Source organism: Calonectris borealis, chromosome 7 (genome assembly GCF_964195595.1).
Source record: "Calonectris borealis chromosome 7, bCalBor7.hap1.2, whole genome shotgun sequence".
Classification (NCBI taxonomy): domain Eukaryota; kingdom Metazoa; phylum Chordata; class Aves; order Procellariiformes; family Procellariidae; genus Calonectris; species Calonectris borealis.
The window spans coordinates 16,651,826-16,669,543 of record NC_134318.1 but is presented as its reverse complement, the minus strand read 5'-3'; the positions used below and the strand labels follow the sequence as shown (position 1 = coordinate 16,669,543).

The following is a 17,718-nucleotide window of genomic DNA, read 5'->3' as shown; positions in this document are numbered from 1 at the left end:
CAAGCAGCTTCTGTCAGTAGCATGCCTCTGGGACAGGCCAGCTAGGAATGAATGATAACAGCATGAGCTAAATGGCGAAAATCTTTTTAGAGTTCAGAGAAGCAGCAGTCTGGGGTGATCTGTATTCCCGCTGCTGGAGCACACAAGTATGGGCATGCTGGGGAGGGTTTATTAAATCTAATGAGTCAAAAGATCATACTTGCAGGCCTGAAACTGTTTGTGCTGGTTTTGGCTGGGGTAGAGTTAATTTTCATCATAGTAGCTAGTACGGGGCTGTGTTTTGGATTTGTGCTGAAAACAGTGTTGATAACACAGGGATGTCTTAGTTCCTGCTGAGCAGTGCTTACACAGGGTCAAGGCCTTTTCTGCTCCTCACCCCACCCCACCAGCGAGGAGGCTGGGGGTGCACAAGAAGTTGGGAGGGGACACGGCTGGGACAGCTGACCCCAACTGACCAAAGGGGTATCCCATACCATATGACGTCATGCTCAGCATATAAAGCTGGGGGAAGAAGGAGGAAGGGGGGGACGTTTGGAGCGATGGCGTTTGTCTTCCCAAGTAACCGTTACGCATGACGGAGCCCTGCTTTCCTGGGCATGGCTGAACACCTGCCTGCCGATGGGAAGCAGTGAATGAATTCCTTGTTTTGCTTTGCTTGCGTGTGCAGCTTCTGCTTTACCTATTAAACTGTCTTTATCTCAACCCACGAGCTTTCTCACTTGTACCCTTCCGACTTTCTCCCCCTCCCACCGGGGGGAAGTGAGCGAGCGACTGGGTGGTGCTTAGTTGCTGGCTGGGGTTAAACTACGACACTGTTGAAAAGTTCATTGGGCTTGAGTGATCAGACCCATCCCTCCCCATAATGAGAGGAGAGGTGGCTGTGTATGCACCCAGGTATGGGAATTGTGATGGAACCACTGCATTGCCCATGAAAGTAATAGCTTGGATGTCATGAAGAATGTATTTACATACCAAATTATTTCCAGTCCAACAGTAAATTCCTGACAGCTGGAAGAAAATAGTGTCCAAGAGGACAAGTCGGTCACCAGATGGCTGGTTCTGCACCAGTGCAACAGCTGTCATCACAAACAGCACCGGAGTTAGCCACAAAGCCAGAGAAGAAGCCTTGATAAGAGGCCAGCCAGGAAGGAACCACAGGCGCAGATGTTGCCGCAATAGCGGGCAGGGGAAGAAAATGAGAATTCAAAGCTTGGCATCTGGGCTGTTACGGTGCCAAGAATGCTGGCGAATGGCTACAAGGACTGTCTCCATTGCTGGAGCAGGGTAGGAAGGAGCATAAAAAATTACAAGATCCAAATTCCTTGGAAGAATAAGAGGTAGGTTTAAGTCCTATCTGAGACTTCTATTTATGTTTAGAGTAGCTAAAGTAACTACCCAGGAAATGGCTTTTGGAATAGCCGTAGAGCAGCTTTGTCAGGGTAGTTCTTTGGTCCCGTATTCCTCAATAGAGCTTGAGCTCAACTGGCCTCCAATTTTTTCCCCATGTCCTGTGAATTCCTGTAAGCACTCCCACAGGGAGTTTTACTGCTTGAGGGCTGTGGTGGAAATGCAAAAGGAGGAACACAGTGGCACAACTGAGTCACGAGAACAAAAATGCCTGCAGAGCTTCCTTGGGACAAGGAGCAGTTTTGCAGCTCAGGTGCGAGAGCCACCTGATTCCCCACTCTGTGGGTGAGTTGGGGAATGGATGGCAGCAGCCCTGCTATCAGGCTCTTGTGTTACTTCTTGTAATACATGCTCTACCATCTCTCTTAAATGCAGAAATTTAGAGCTGTATTTATAGAGCACTCTGAAGTATACACACAGCTGTAAAATTGCTGAGAAGACTTTTCCTGCCCCAGAGAGATTAAAAGCTCATTCTCACAGATAGGATATGTAGAGTAAGAGTGCAGGGCTGAACTGAGACATTGCTTGTGGGGAATTGGCACAGGATCGTTTCCTGGAGTGAAACGAGCCTCCAGGAACAAAGAGCAGGTGGCAGGGAAGTGTGGCTGCTCTCCTCTCCGGGGACCCACTAACGAAAGGTATGCATAGGAAATCAAGATTTGAGCACAGTTGTACAAGCCATTCACAGACCCAGCATATGTGCTGGAATGGCTACCCCAGCGCTATCCAGAGTGGAGATTATTATCTTCAGTACTCTGATACTATTGCTTGAGCCAGTTACATGGGAGTACTCAGGCATGAACCATCCCTTGTGAGACAATGTGGACAAGCCCTCCAGGACTGAAAAGTCCATAGGTTGAGGAAAGTAACTGGGGAAGATGAAAGAGAGATGGAGATGAGGACTGGAGAAAAGGGCGAGCCTGGGAATTGAGAATAAGCTCCTAATTCACTGCAATGAATGTCAAGCAATCCTGAATATAAGGATTTAATTTTTTTCTCTTAAATTAACAAAATCATCCTAATCTCCAATATTCGGGATGATGTAGCAAAGCTTGGTGGCCCATGTGGTTATATTTCAGCTATTGAATAGACTCTACAGAGGTTGATCTATTTGGTGAGAAATCGGGGGAATGCAGAGATAATTACTTGGCAATACCAGAGGATAGAAAAGTATCCTCGGAGGTGGTTGCTGTATCTTGTCCTATATCCACACCTTCCTGTAAATGTCCTCTACTGCCCAGAATCAGATGTGGAATAGGGGAGTTTGATGTGATCTGGTGTGAGTTTTCATTGTGTATACGCTATTGTGAATGGAGACTTTTATAATATGCCCTCACCGAGGAAATGTGGCACCTGACTGCTTTTAGACATGGTCTGAGTTGATTGCAGTTAAGTAATTTTTGTAGTTTTGAAGGCTCTTGTAGCTTGACATAAGGCTAGTTAATGTTGAGGAACCAAAAGTGATTTGCATCTGCTGATAAAATGACCATTAATTTTTTTAATGATGTTCAAGATCATTTTTTTATCTGTTAGGCTCCAATGATATGTTTACCAAACGGTAGGGCAAGAAGTAAGAAAAGCAGATAATGAATTTCCAAAACATGCAGAGAAGAAATACTGACAAAATTTTTTTGAAGTAGAAATAATTTATTTCACTAGAGGTAAATAGTGTCTGACCTTGAATGGAGGTCGAACTTCTGTCTGGCCAGTTCATCTGAGTTTTGTTAAATTAAAAAAAAAAAAAAATCCACTTACGGATTAATTGTACTATGGTCATATCACATAGTGTGGTCACTTTGCAGTGAAAGAATAGACACTACAAAGCAGTACTGATTTCTTTTTCTTGAATGGAGTTAAAATGGCACAAGAGAAACATGGCTTCTAGGGAGAGGCAGCATCTTTTCTTAGATGAATTGTTTAAGTTGGAAAAACTGTCTAATGGAAGATTCAGATGAGAGTGAAAATACTCTGATCCCATATAACAAAGGCAATAGGAGCATATAATTAGCTAAGGACATCCACTAATGCACTGAGAGGGGAAAAAAGCGATTGCTAAAAACTTCTAGAAGCGCATGGGAACTCAAACATGGATGAGGACTCTCCTATGGTAGGTGCCAACAAAGTAATCAAAATCTAAAGAATGAATAGGAAATATATGCAGAAAATGTTAAGGTGGTGTAGCAGTGCTAATTAAAAAAAAATACTAAAACAATCTTATGTGCACAATAAGATTTTTTTGTGCTTTAACTCTCAAACGAGAAATATTGGACTTTTTATTAAGTATCTTTCACTGTGCTTTTACAAAATATAGTCATTAGTGTAAGAGTACTGGTGACTGGGTAGAGCACATCTTCCAAAAAGGTGTGGAATAACACCATGCAGATAAATGTTGATAAATGTTTAGAGTGAGGCTGGTGTTGGAGCTGGATGCTTGGACAAAAACCATGTACGGGTTAGCAAACACTAGGCTCTGTCAAGAAGCAGCGCTGACCTCATGCAGCCTAAGTTAGCTCTCCTTTGCTGCTGGCTCTGTGCATGAACTGATGCTGTTTTCTTTACTGTCTGGCTGTTGCTGATATGTTTAATTGGAAGCAGCACAGGGCACCTCTGGAGAATGAAAAAGAATAGAAAGAATGACGATAGTAACACTGAGAAATAGAAGCTGACAGAGATGAGGCAGAGACACAGGATTTAAAATCTTTCAACTCGAAGTTGTAAGTTCAAATTTTGGGAAAGAGTGCTAATGACTGGCTGCAAGTTATTTGTATCTGGAAGCCTGCTTGAAATGTGCTCTTGTCTTGAAGATCTCAAATAGCTGCAATACCTAGTGGTGGGACATGAACACATGGATAGATACGAGCAAAGCTCTTCCACATCCTAAATTACGGTGTCCTTACGGAACGACGTGGAAACATAGTGATGGGGGTCAGCTGTGGAAACCTGCATTGCACATGCTGTGATTATTGCCTGGAAAACACCATGTATATGGTGCCAAGGCAAGCACAGCTTACAGAAGCACTGTAGACTGCAACCCTTCCACAGTATATCTTTGACTTTAGCACTACTTTGCCGATTAGACTCCTCTAGCCCTGCCGCAAGGGGCAACTCTGCCCAAGGGACTCCTTGCAAACCTTCTTTACTACAAAATATACATATTCCCAAGTCTATAATGCCTCTTGTATAGTGTGGATGGGATACCTCTTGAGTGATTTCGTGTGACCCTTTCAAAAGTAACATAAATGATGGAAAGAATTTAGAAGAACAAGGTAAATATTTATGAACTTGTGTTATAAATCAGTGGTCTTGTAATTTCTCTCTTTCTCTTGTAATTTCTCATGACTGTACTTCCATGCATGTGATAAATGACTTCATTGCTCAGCTTGGATTTTGGTGCAGTTGTCTACACAAGCTGTCTAAACAGAGGCAAGGAACTAGAGACCTTGGAAGCTTTGAGATTCTCATGTAAATTAGTGAAAGAAAATTGCTTAGCTTTCCTTCCATATATATGCTTCCACAAAAAGAGAGGTCCTTGCTTTCTTTACTTGCAATATAGTTTCCAGTCACCGTTTTGTCAGGGAAATTAGACTGCAGTTTCTAAAGATGACTTCTTGTTTTCAGGTTTGCAATCAGAGTGGTATTAGCCCAGAAAAAGGGGAATGGATCACATAATCTCAACTGGCCAACAGAAACAAACATATTCCCTGTCTCAGCCAGGGAACTGTACAAGTTCATTGTAAAGTAGAAAAAATCCCATGATGGAAAGAAGGGATGATCATCTTGTGGTGAAGCATGTCAAGTTTAAATCAAGGCTTCTGCCACAAGCGTGGCAGGCTTCAAACACTACATTTTAACTGCAATTCATGTTGCTTCAAGGTACTAGCAATTCTAAGTCAATATTTTGGCTGCATTTTGGAATGCAATGCTGCCATAGAGACTGAGCCAAATCTTGCTCTTAGAATTAGATGAATATGTGTACAAGAGGAAAAAATATAGTTGATTTGATATTCCTGGCTGGAATAAAGCTTAATAAACATATTTGTATCTCCTCTTCCTGCTTGTTGCAATGAATTTCAATATTGCTCTGTCTTTTCATCATCATAAAGTCACAGTATCCTCCTTTAGGATTCTTTTTTCCTGACACCCTCCCCTCCAAAATGTCATGAAATGGTATGGAATGTTCCTTATGAGCCCACGGAAAGAGCTTTTTATAGGAATTTTGCAAGCACTTAGGTAACTAATGAGACACCTAAGGCTCCTGATGGAATTTCCTTTGCATCTATTGCAAGTACATCCAAATGATCTGTCTATGGTTTCAGCAGTCTCTCTGAATGGGCAGCAGGTAACTTGACCCATGCAGAGCTCTATTTATTACTAAGATTCAGCTAGGATGAATTACACCTGAGGCAAATCACACCTCCCAAACTCTTTTAAAATAATTCTCACTTTTTCCATCCATAACAATTTTCTGCAATGTTGCAAAATCCCCCTCAAATTTTTCTATGATGGCGAAGTTTATATTTCATGAGGTTGTCAAAAGTGACTTTCTAGATGAAAATTCAGCTTTGACAGCCAGTCTGTAGCCTGGTTTGTCAAGAAAACAAGGCGTATGAGCTCATGCAGTCGGTCTGTCTGTCCCCCACTAGAGACCACTGAGCTGGTTGACTGCTTGTGACCAGTTCTGGTGGGATACAAGCAGGAACTGACAGTCAGTTTTCCCATTGTGAGCTGGAAATGCAGGACATTACCTCAAGGGATAGATGCAACTGCAATCTGCAGGGAGCAGGAAGAAAGGCTGTGTGTGCCATGTGAGCTATGGCTGACAGGATGGCAGAGACAGCTTTCCTAGCAGAGCTACTTCTTAGACTTGACTCTTTCAGCTTAATAAAAGGCTTTCTCTTGAAGTTCTTTGCTCAGGCATCACTTGGTATTATGGAAACCGAGAAACCTCTCTTTTACCAGGCTGGCTTGCTTTACTGTCATTAACCAAGGAATTCAGTAGGCAGGAGTCATCTTAGTATTGTTCGCTTTTATCACTAATCTTTATAAATAGACATAGCCCCTTGACCAAATCCAATCTTATTTCAGGTGAATTTCAGGTGAAAAAAGTAGTACACATGTGAAATAACTCCACTGACACCAGTGAAATGAAACATTAAATTGGTGTAAATATGAAGAGAATCAGAAGAACTAGGAGGGCCATTGCCACTGCTGAACTTGTTTTACTCCTTCTCAGGTTATAAGGCCCCACAGTCTGTTTCTATAATAAAGGCAGGCAAAGATTTTGTTTTGGAGGTTTTTTTACTGAAAGATAGAACATTCAGATTTTGCAACTCTGATGACACCAGTCCAGATTTCCAGGACTGAGAACAGCAGCTCATCTGGGAAACAATTTTTTGTGGCGTGTTGTAGTCCACGTCAAGTCCTGTTTAAGTCTTACCCATGCTTTACAAACTCAGGAGCATTCCTAGTTCCAAGCCTGTAAGCCAGCAGGTCTGCACTTCTCCTACCTGTTTGTGAGGATAAACATTAATGTGGCACTTGATACATTCTTGTCCCATGTTAGCCCAGGAGTTTCCACTCATCCATTTTCTCTTGCATTTGGGGCACTTATATTCACCGAAGCAGCGTTTCTTGCCCTGGTATGGAGTCAGGCCTTCTCCTTTTGGACGAGCCTACAAAACAACGGCAAGTAGCAATGAATGACCAAAAAGGGGTGTGGGAGACTAGTGGAAAAGTAAGTCTTTTTAATTAGGAAACTTTGGGCAGAAGATACTGCAGGCAGACATGAAGGTCATATCTCCTTAACGAACAGTTCATATATTAAAGCTAGAGTTTAACAGTTCTGAGAGTTTATCGTGTAAAAAGTATTCAAAAGTTCAAGACGACTTGTAAGTGACACTGATCGTGGTATTTAGAAATATGCCCATGCGCTTTTGGCAATAGTTTTAATATCCATTTCGTTATGATAAGATTATCTCTATTGAGTACATATTGCTAGTATTATATACAGCACCTGGAGAAGTAGCTCACTAGTAAAGGACTATATTTCTTAACTAGATCCTTGTCTATTCCGCACTAGAACCTATCATTAAGAAAACTTTTTATAATTCAGCTTTGTACAGCCTCTGAACAATGAAATATTGGCAATCCATTAGTATGTGGATATACATTATTATATGGGAGTGCACAAACTGGGATTGAGGATGAAGGAAAGACATGTTTTTGATTAGTGGAAATCATTAATTTCATGAACTTCATTTGGTCTCTTGCTCTTGGTAAACGGTTTCACCGATTTCTACGTTTTGAAGGAATTAGGAAGGGATTCTCCAACGGACTTTTGTGATAGCTAAATGTTAAATGTCCCCTAAAGAAAGCCTTTTTATCTAGGGAAGCTAGTAGAGTAGACAATGACCTTAGGCAAATACCATTTTTATTTTTTCTAAACAAACTCACTAAAACTGTGTGTTGTACTTAACAAAAGTATAGTAAGGTACATAATATGCTCATATGTTAAGGTGAAGATGAGAGTATTGCATACAGCTGTCCTGAAGATAGCTGTAAAGATGAAGCCATTTTCCCAGAGTCTCTAGCAGGTGTTGAAATACTGCCTATGTATTCGCTGTGTTTTATTTATTGGTGCCCAGGGGGAGACACTTCGCCTGTATAGGGGCAGAATGGTATGATCACCTATCAAAGGATTCTTTGTCATTTATTTACGTCACGCCTCTGCGGCTTTTTTTTTAAGGTTCCCAGATGAAGTTTACAAAAGTTAAATGACCCGTCATGCTGGGAAAGAGTTTGTTTTTGTTTCGGGAGCTTGTACGGTTTCTCAGTGTGTAGGTCCAAATTGTTTTCTATGTGAAAACATGGGCTGAAAAAGCAGGTGGTTGGCAGAAGACGTGAGCTTGGCAGGAGCTCTGAGACTCGAGCTCCCGTGGCTGATGGAGATGGTGTATGCTGTGTTACCTCCAGGGTCGCACGTGGGAGCAAGCAGGAAAGGAACATTGAGTGCACTCCATCCCGCTCGCTGGCGGGTGGAAGAGGAGCAGGAGGACCCCAAACCTACTCTGGCCTCTTTTTTTTCTGGAGTGTCAGTAAACAACATTCTCTGTTTTTCATGCTTATTCCTCAGCATAGCAATATTCTTCTTTAAAAGATCAGATGCAGTAGCAACCTCCATTACAAATAGGCAAACATCTACAATAATTTGCTTCATGACACTCAATCTGACAAGCCACTGTAAATATTCTGGCTCATAGCAAAGATGAAGCTGACATTAGGACACACATATTTACAGAAGTATTGCACAGATGAAAAAAAAGTGTTCATTGGTATAATGAGAAACATTTGGACTTCCATGACTAAATGAGTGCTGGCAGGCACCCAGAATGTAATCTTCTGATCCATGGTGTCCCTTGATAAGGGTGCGAGATTGTAACTGAATGTAGGTTAGGAAAATTGATGGAGACATCTTTATTCTGGACACTTAATTTGTCTCTGCCTCTGAGGAATTTGTAGCACAACTCAAGTCAGTGTAAGAAGGAGCCACATGCTCTCTTCATTTAGAAATTCTCATGGAATTGAATAGGAACTCTGTGTACAGAGAGCTTCCATGATTGAGAGATGTTCCCCCTCCTCCTGAGGCATCACAGATTGCTTTATTTGTAGTTTCAATTGGGGCTACATTATTGAACAGAAGACAAGAGTTATTTCTGATTCTCAGTTTCAGTGGCACTCTACTTAAACTCCTCCTGCAGTCAGACCTGGAAATGCAGCTTCATTACCCCTACTAAGAAGCAGTCCTTTCAGAAAACGTGCAGGTCACTGAGTGCACTATTTCCAAAAGTAATAGCACTGACTTTGGAGACAGAGGGTGTCTGAGAAGTCTTGTAAATGTTTATGAACAGTATTTAAACATAACACTCCCACTGCAATATGTTATGCCAGCCATAAAGAGCATTTAAATATCAGACTCCCACAGCAATGTGTTGTGCTAGCCACAATTCACAGACAGGGGAAACTTTCAGAGATGGCCACTTTGTGCGGGCCGATAACTGTAGGTTTCTCCAGGTCAGGTAGCGGACTTCAGAGACGCCAATGCCCGGAAATGCTCTGCCCTCACAAATGCACAGGAGGGCACTGAGGATGTTAACTGGTGAAGTCCTCTGTGTGTACAGCTGGGCATCAGAAATGGAGGCTTTCCAAATTAGAAGCTACTTTTAAAATCTGGCTTCTCCAACTTGCTCAGTAAATCGGAAGCAGAACCAGGAAAAGAACGTAGGAGCCCTGACTCTGGCGGTAATTTCCTGTTATAATTGCTAGACTAAACTTCTGATTTATTTTTATTTTGACTTTTCAGCTGTTACAGCTCCCTCCTCAGTCAGTGACTTTAATTAGTTTGCTGGCAAAGCTACAACATTCTCCGTAGGTGTTTTGCTATTCTGCTTTATGGATGTTTATACTTTGCCCTAACAGATATTATTTTCCTTCCCATATCTTCAGTTTCCCAAACTGTGCCCCACAGGGAATTTGGATTCTCAAACAAACAAGCTCATTTTCTCTAGTGAGAAACATCATTAGGAAGCACTGACAGCAGCGAAGGCAACTCTCCAACTCCCTCCACCCTTCAGGTCCAAACAAAACAGGTATTTGACAGTATTTGGTGGAAGGCAAAACCTGAGTGAGATACACTAATGGCCTGAGAGGTCTGAGGCTGGGTGTTTTCTTTTTTTCTTTTTTTTTTTTGTTCTTTTTTTTTAAGTGTCTGTGGCTTCAGCAGCAGCACAGCTGAATTGCATAAACATTTCCAAGAAACAGCCTGCTCCTTGGCGCAGAAGCAGCCAGCCCTGCCCAGCAGGGTGCTCGAGCACCCGGTCGCTCTGTGACAGAGGTGTCTCAGTGCTCATCCAGCTGAAGGGCAAGAACTGTTTTCACCAAAGATTTTTCTTAACTTGAGTGCTAAAAAAGAGCAAGAAGACACATTTTGTCTTTTGGTATTAACCTAAAGGCTCTTATTTTACAAAATGTGGGATTTACCTTGTTTAAACCATTAACCTTCTATTCCCTCCCCACCCCAGCTTGATTTGAATGGTATTTAATAGTAAACCTCAGTTGATGTTTAGGTCCTGCAATTCCCTCACTGAGCATTATCTTTTCTTACTCTTTCTGCAGATAGGGATTTTTTTTATGTTCCAAGTTAACCTGGCAAAGTTATGCCCCTATTCATAATGGCAAAATACGTTACCTTGTTAACATATGTTGTCCTGTCGCCTTTAGGCTCAGGTAGTCTTTGTCCTCGTTTCTACCCTTGGTTGCCAAAGCTCGGTGGAACCTCCATCTTACCACGTTTGAAATAATATTCAAACTAGGTTACAAACAGTAATGTGAACAAGGTTTTTGTTTTCAGCATTCTTTTTGTCTGGGGAGTTGACAATTTTATGCTTTAAACGCTGATTTGATAGGCTTACTCTGTAAAACCAAAGCTCCCAGAATTTCTCCTGCTATGTGACTACATGGCTCTCCAACAGCTATATGTATCTTCATTCAGACATTAGGAAAAATTTCTTTACTGAAAGAGTGGTTAAAAATTGGAACAGGCTGCCCAGGGAAGTGGTTGAGTCACCATCCCTGGAACTATTTAAAAGACGTGTAGATGAGGCGCTTAGGGACATGGTTTAATGGGCATGGTGGTGTTGGGTTGACGGTTGGACTCAATGATCTTAGAGGTCTTCTCCAACCTTAATGATTCTATGATTCTATGATTTCAAAGATTATTTAATGCAGCCAGGACAGGTAGGTCTTTGAGGATGATCAAAACCGAACAGATTTTTTGAGAAGAACCAGAAACTAGCTATTACTTGAAGTATGTCTCAATGTCCAGATCTAGGCCTACATAACAGATTCTTTGGGCTGCTTTGACTTTGGAAATCAGCACGGGATTTGCAGAAGGGAGAGCCTTCCTTCCCCAGGGTGCCCTTGGGCTGGGAGCTCTGGTGGCCCAGAGGCCCTTCCTTCCTCATGGCCCTCAGGCACAAACTGAAGCCAGTCTTGGACTGGTGGTGTTAGTGCTGAGGCTGAAGGGGACTCCCTCTGGCCTTGAATTTGGGAAGCAGCATGGATTCTGTAAAAGCCCTTGCCAGGTCCTCTGTCCACTAGCAGTTAGCCAAACAAAAGGACCTTGCCCTCTGATTCATGAGACAGCGATACATCAGCTCGGTCTTCCAGACAAATGCTAAGACAAATGAAACAATCCTTGCAGGTTTACCTAGCCAGTGCACGTGTTTTCTTTAGCTAGATCCAACATATATACAAAGCCAGCATTTTCTGTGTGGCACAGCAACAAAAATGACATTGATATTGCATCCTTCACTGACACCCAGCTGTCTCTATTTTTCATCTTCTTCCTTTCTTCAGCCAAAACCACAAATTGGCCATAGTAAGACTTTAAAAGTGTTTAAGTTGAGCTTTTCTGCTGGTAACTGGCCAGCCAAGCTCTCTCACAACCTATCAGATTGTGCATCTCATGGAGGAATCTGCCAAATCACTTGGCAGTGACGGACATAATAAAGGACTCTCTGCTCTCCCCAGACAATTCTCTCAAAGTATCAGTTTGCCGAGTCAGCAAAAACAAAACAAACCCCCCCACATGCCCTGCTTAAAACTAGATTCTTTATAAACAACAACAGGCAGAGAGTTCCCTCAAAGTGAAATGCAGAGGAACAATGTATTTAACGCTGCTCTTCCCCTCATCTTCCCCCAAGTTTGTGTTACACAGCTGAAAGGCGTACAGGACAGGGGGAAGACAAAGTCAGCATGACACTGGTAGTGGGTCTCCTTCCTAGAAGAACTCTGTAGGGGTCTGCTTATAAGATGCTTCACCAAATAAAGCAGAAAAGCAATAATAGCAAACAACAGCTTGACGCACTGACCGGCTCCCAAGTGGTTTGCAGGAGTGGGAAGCGGCAGAAGTTTTATTTTGAAATGTGAGCCCTCTGACACTCTCAATTGTAAGTCAGCACAACTAGGAGATGGCATTAAAAAACCCTCGCACTCTTATTTTGCGCTACTCTACGTGTATAGTTTTGAGAAAGATGAAATGATGATGATAAAGCATACCCATAATGTTCAATTAGAAAAGGATAAAGAAATTATTAGGACTGATTTGGTGTACTGGGTGTCCTGGCATTCTAGTCCTGACTCTGCAGCAAGTTGAGGAGTGTTGGGAAATTCACGGAAGTCCTCTGACCTTTCTCAGCTCTGTGTAGAGAATGAGGACACACTTGCATGCTTATGCCAAAATGGCACATAAAAGGGAATCCATAGATTGGTCAACTTTTTTTCTTTGTCCTTCCTGACTTTTGTATTCATTTAAATCAGAATATCAACAGAATACGTAGGCAGATACAGAGGTTTATGTTTAGAAAATGAATTCTAATGTAGCTGGTCTATTTTTCCTTGTTGAGCGTAGTCCATGTTGCTGGTGTATGATATTGCTGAGGTGTGACACTGGAGACTTCTGAGGTATTTAAATGAACTGTCGCTACATCTTTAATTAGTACATGCAATAGAGGAAGAGCATCTAGGGGATACAGAAACCAAATTAATTCTTTGTTTCAGCCTTCTTGTCTCTAGTATAATTCGTGTATTAGTGATATGATGAGAACTGTTGATACGGGTCAGTTAAAGGAAAAGGGGGATAACTGTCAGAAAGCAGACTCTTCATTTATAGCATTACTATTTAAACAAAAACTTCTATTTGATTTACTGAACAATAGATATTATGGAATTTCTAGATGTATTGGATATTCCAGACTAAGGATTTATAACAAATAAAATTGTATCTGAGCAAGACATGGCTGAAAAATAAAGAGAGCTTGAAAACTTATTTGTGTAGCTTAACAGAGGAGGCCAGTACATGTTTTATTTGACTGGGATTTTCTTAGGGGTCTTGTCTGTCACAGGGCTTAGGGCTACTTCAGCCTCTGACTGCGGAGTCTACTCTATGGCTTTTATCGTCACTGGAAGCATCAGGAATTTACACCACTGCATTCATAGAAACAGGCTCATTCTTTAGGGCAGTTAAAGATCATCAGTTGTTATTGCTGATCTGAAACCTTCTATCACACTTGTACCACTTCTGCTCTTAAATTCTGATCAAAGTAGGAGGTGGCTTTGTATTGAGGTCCCAAATAATGAAACTGTTACAGTCAGGCATCTGCTAAGGTTGGTAGGATTTCTCAGCACCTCTTCTCTAGGGCAGTATGCGTACTGTAGCCTTCCTGCTCACCGTCAGTGTGTTGGACTGAGGAAAAGGGGACAATGAGTTGCTGGAGCTGATGCCTGGCCTCCCAAAGAAAGATAAAATTAGAAGTGGGTAAGACTGCTTAGGCTCTCTGTGTGTCTGCTTGCTGCTCCAGGGGGTCACCATATACTGTGCTCTTGCTAGTAGTATATTCTGTCACCTTATGTGGACGGTAATTTCAGAGTCAAGTGTATACAGAAGTTTGCTCCTACACACATTTCTCCTTCCTTTATTTCATCTTCATACATGTACCTCTACTGAGCATAAATATAGTCCTCTACTTTCTTGGCCCCGCAGCCAGTGTCTTTCTAGTAAGGTGGTGTTCAGAATGGAACACAATTCTCCAGGAGCAGAGCATTAAACAAAAGGTGCGAGTATGTGTAGTGCGCAATCCAAAATAACATTAGTCTTTTTATTTTGCTTGAACAAATACCCTATTTCTGCTGTTACAAACATTTTCATTCCCCAAGTCTTACTCTTTGGGAAACATTTAAAAGTATATCGATGAAGCTGTGTCAATGAACTTTTACAGGTAAATTTTGAAATGGCAGAAGACCAATTTTATGTTTGTCATTTCAATATATGAGTATGTATCTCTTGGTTGCTTTGAAAAATCAGTGTTGTCAACATATTGTATGTTAACTGTGATTTTTTTATCTCATTTCTACAACGGTAAACCAAGAGTAAGATTTAGCCGTATTTGTTACTAATAACATGCACATGGTTTCTGATGATGATTAAAGCAATAGGCATGGTTGTCATGGACATGCTGATCAAAGTCTAGAAATCCAAGAAGCTGGCTTGGCAAACACTCTAACATTTAAATCAAAATCTGGTTTTGCAGATTTTTCAGTATCCTAGCCATGCTTTTTGGAACAAAGGCTTTTCTTCTGCTACAAAATGCCTAGTCGAGCTGATCATTAGAACCATCCTTGGGCCAAAGATATATAATACTCAATTCTGTGCTAAGTCAGTTTAAAGCATAATATTTGCATAATTGCCAAATATTAGTTACTATCTGATGTGTCAATTTTTAAACACGGAATGGTCTGAGAAGTTGATAGTGTGGGTTTCCTTCTTTGCAAATCCTAGTCATCACTCCACAGCTAGTATAGAAACAGAAAACATGTAAAAGCTCAGTACCATACAGTCTGAGAAAAAAACTGTATTGATTAAATAATAGTATGCTGTTTTCATAGGCCTCTGTCTTAATAAAAAAAGACTCGGAGGTATTGACACAAGCAAGCAGTGTAACAAAAATATTTGGGAAGAATGGTAATGTGGTGACAGGACTGGTGTTGGACTTCCAATCCCTGGACTGAGTATGTAACCCTAACAGATTTCCTGCCTGACCTTGGTCAGGTCATGTAATCAGACTGTACCTCAGCTCTTCATTTGGGGGGGTGGGGAGAGATCCTTTTGCTGTTCCCCGCCATTTTGGGGGTTCTTGTGGCATTGTATAATCACTTTGGGCTACGTATGGTCATATAGCTTGTGTAGCATAATGGAACCTTGAACTTCATCTGGGCCATCTAAGTGCTATTATAACATACCAAGCAAATAACACTTACAAAAATTTCAGTCAATCCTTTCCATAGAAGAAAATTTGCGTGCATAGTGTATTGCACAGAAACGTGTTATCTCTAGATGAAGCTTGTTAGTGGAGTCTTAATGGAAGGTGAAACTCCCCTTGCATTCACAATTCTAACTAACATCAGATTTTTTATTTTTCCTGAATGTTCACATGAATTTTCCAGGTTTTAGCATTTCAAACAGTGTGCGTGTATATTCAGTTATGTCACATGTTATATACAGGGCAACAGGCAATGATCAAGTGTTGAATGTGCGTGGTAGACTTTCAGAGCCACAGAGCTCAACTAACCCTACCTGAATTTTCTGTTAAGGAGAGCTGCAAATAATTATCTTGGTTAACTGTACTTCAAGGACTTATTTTACCTGTGCATGCTACTCTCTGCTTGCTGAATGATTGTGAAAGAGCTCCCAAACTGACGAGCTATACTTGTGGCCAATCACAGCTTTAACGTTTGTTCCCGTAGGACTTTGAAAACAATGGAATTACTTGAGCATATAAATAGCTGCCTAATGAATCTTCTTTTGAAACTATTGCATAACTCAGCCTAACCGAGAACCTAAAATTTCAAGAACAGGGAAAGAATAGGTCTCTGGTCCTTATGCATGTGAAGACAACCGTCAAAATGTGAACCAAATGTTAACTCTCACAATGAAGCAAACATACTGAAAAAAATGCTCTTAGGGAAATTGTGCAGCGAAAACTGTTTCCAATGTATTATTTAATGCAATATGAAGTAAAAAGGGGAGTGGTGCTAGAAAGTGGGGATGGGTAGTGCCTAAATGAACCTGGATCTTTGCTGTATAATTTAAGTATTGTATGTCTCATAGAAAATAGGGATTTGCATATCAAATTAGGCATGTGGAAGAGTTAAAATTGCACTCGCCTGCTGGGATGCAGTGAGGCACTTCTTTTCAGTGTTACAAGATCATATTCTTCCAAACAGCTTGAGATAAAAGGAAGTGGTTGAAATCTTTCTTTCCCCTTCTCTGATACAAAATTGACCATGCTGAATTAATTATAAAGAAACTAGGAATGTATTCATTTTAATAGTTTCCTGATGTGTGGACCCTTTTGTCCCTCTTCATCCGTTGCTTGAAAACATACAATGGCAATACCCTCCTCCTCTCTCCCTCCCCCTTCTTCTCTGGTAGCACACCATATTAGATATGTTGGCATTTTTGCAGTAGTTGGAATAGGAGTTTTGGAGCAGTGAGGGTCACACCCTTGCTATAATCAAGCATTACCTCTTCCAAGCTGAGGTCAAGACTTGTATTTTTGGACCTGTTTAATTGGTCCACCTCAGATGGCTTCATGTGGGTTTCAGATTTCTCCTAGGGCTAATGTGGCACAGCTGGGGCACTGCTCTAGTGATGAGCTGACAAGGCTAAAGATGATGATCTTCTGTCCTTTAAAAAGCAGTGCAGTAGCTCTGGTAGCCCCCTTGCCTCCCCATAGGTCATGGGACCCTTCCAGAAGCAAAACAGGTAGGAAGGCAGACGGATGTCACTGGAGGTAATTTTATTCCAAACCTAAGTGAGTGACAGGTGCTTTTGAAGACCTATTCAAAATGTAGGATGTTGCCTTCTGCTTCATTGCTTTTCTGAGATGTGCTTATGCAAAGTCTCCACCTGAAGAGAAGATTTGGACTGAATTATGATGCTGAGATGCAGCTGCAGATCTCCAATAGATCCTGTGATGATATTTCTTTCCTTATTAAGTGTCCAGATAAAGAAACTGCATGAGAAGACTCCGTCCAGCCTAGACTGGGTGTGCCACTATTTGGTCAAAGCAAATTTTCAAAAGAGGATTTGGATCAGGGAGTTTTCCAATTTATGTGGTGACCATAGAGCTTGTGTTGCTTTTTGTTTTGTGCTTCAGCTGAGAATCTGAGGCTTTTTTCGCATCAAACTACATGCAGAATAATAATGTTGTCTCTACTATTTGAACTGTTTGTGAAAGCTGCATCGGAACTCTAATTGCAGACATGGCAACTTGCAAAACATATAGTACTTGCTCTTCATGAACTACTGTAGCTTAATCTTATACTGGGTGCAGCTTGATATAACTTTGGTGTGAATTTACAGAGGGGAGTAGAGAAAGAGCCTGTATTAAATATAAAGAGGACTGTAGATGCTGATGGGAGATAGCTGCTTCTGCTGCTCGAGTGGCTTTGTAAAATCCTGCTCTATGACTATCTGTATCTTTTGGTGCCTTTATGGTTTTGTAAATCTGGGCCTGTTGTGGCTTTTCTCCATGCCATATATCTGCTGGGCTACACTTGCTGAAAGTACTTTGGGAGGGATTTTAATACCACAGTGATCTTAAGAAATAACCTCAACTTGGGAATCTGCTACTTTTGCCCGTTCATTATAAATAAAGTCTGTTGATCTCCAGGGATGTCAGGAGAGACCACTGC

At 41.4% G+C, this 17,718-nt stretch overlaps 1 protein-coding gene across 1 annotated transcript in view; it reads right to left on the bottom strand.

The window, feature by feature from the left end:
- ZCCHC24 (zinc finger CCHC-type containing 24) overlaps positions 1-17,718 on the bottom strand; it is a 116,123-nt gene that overhangs the window by 7,761 nt on the left and 90,644 nt on the right. The window contains exon 3 of the mRNA XM_075154376.1: positions 6,915-7,079. Within this exon, the coding sequence (XP_075010477.1) occupies positions 6,915-7,079 (165 nt within the window). The remainder of the gene's footprint in view (positions 1-6,914; positions 7,080-17,718) is intronic.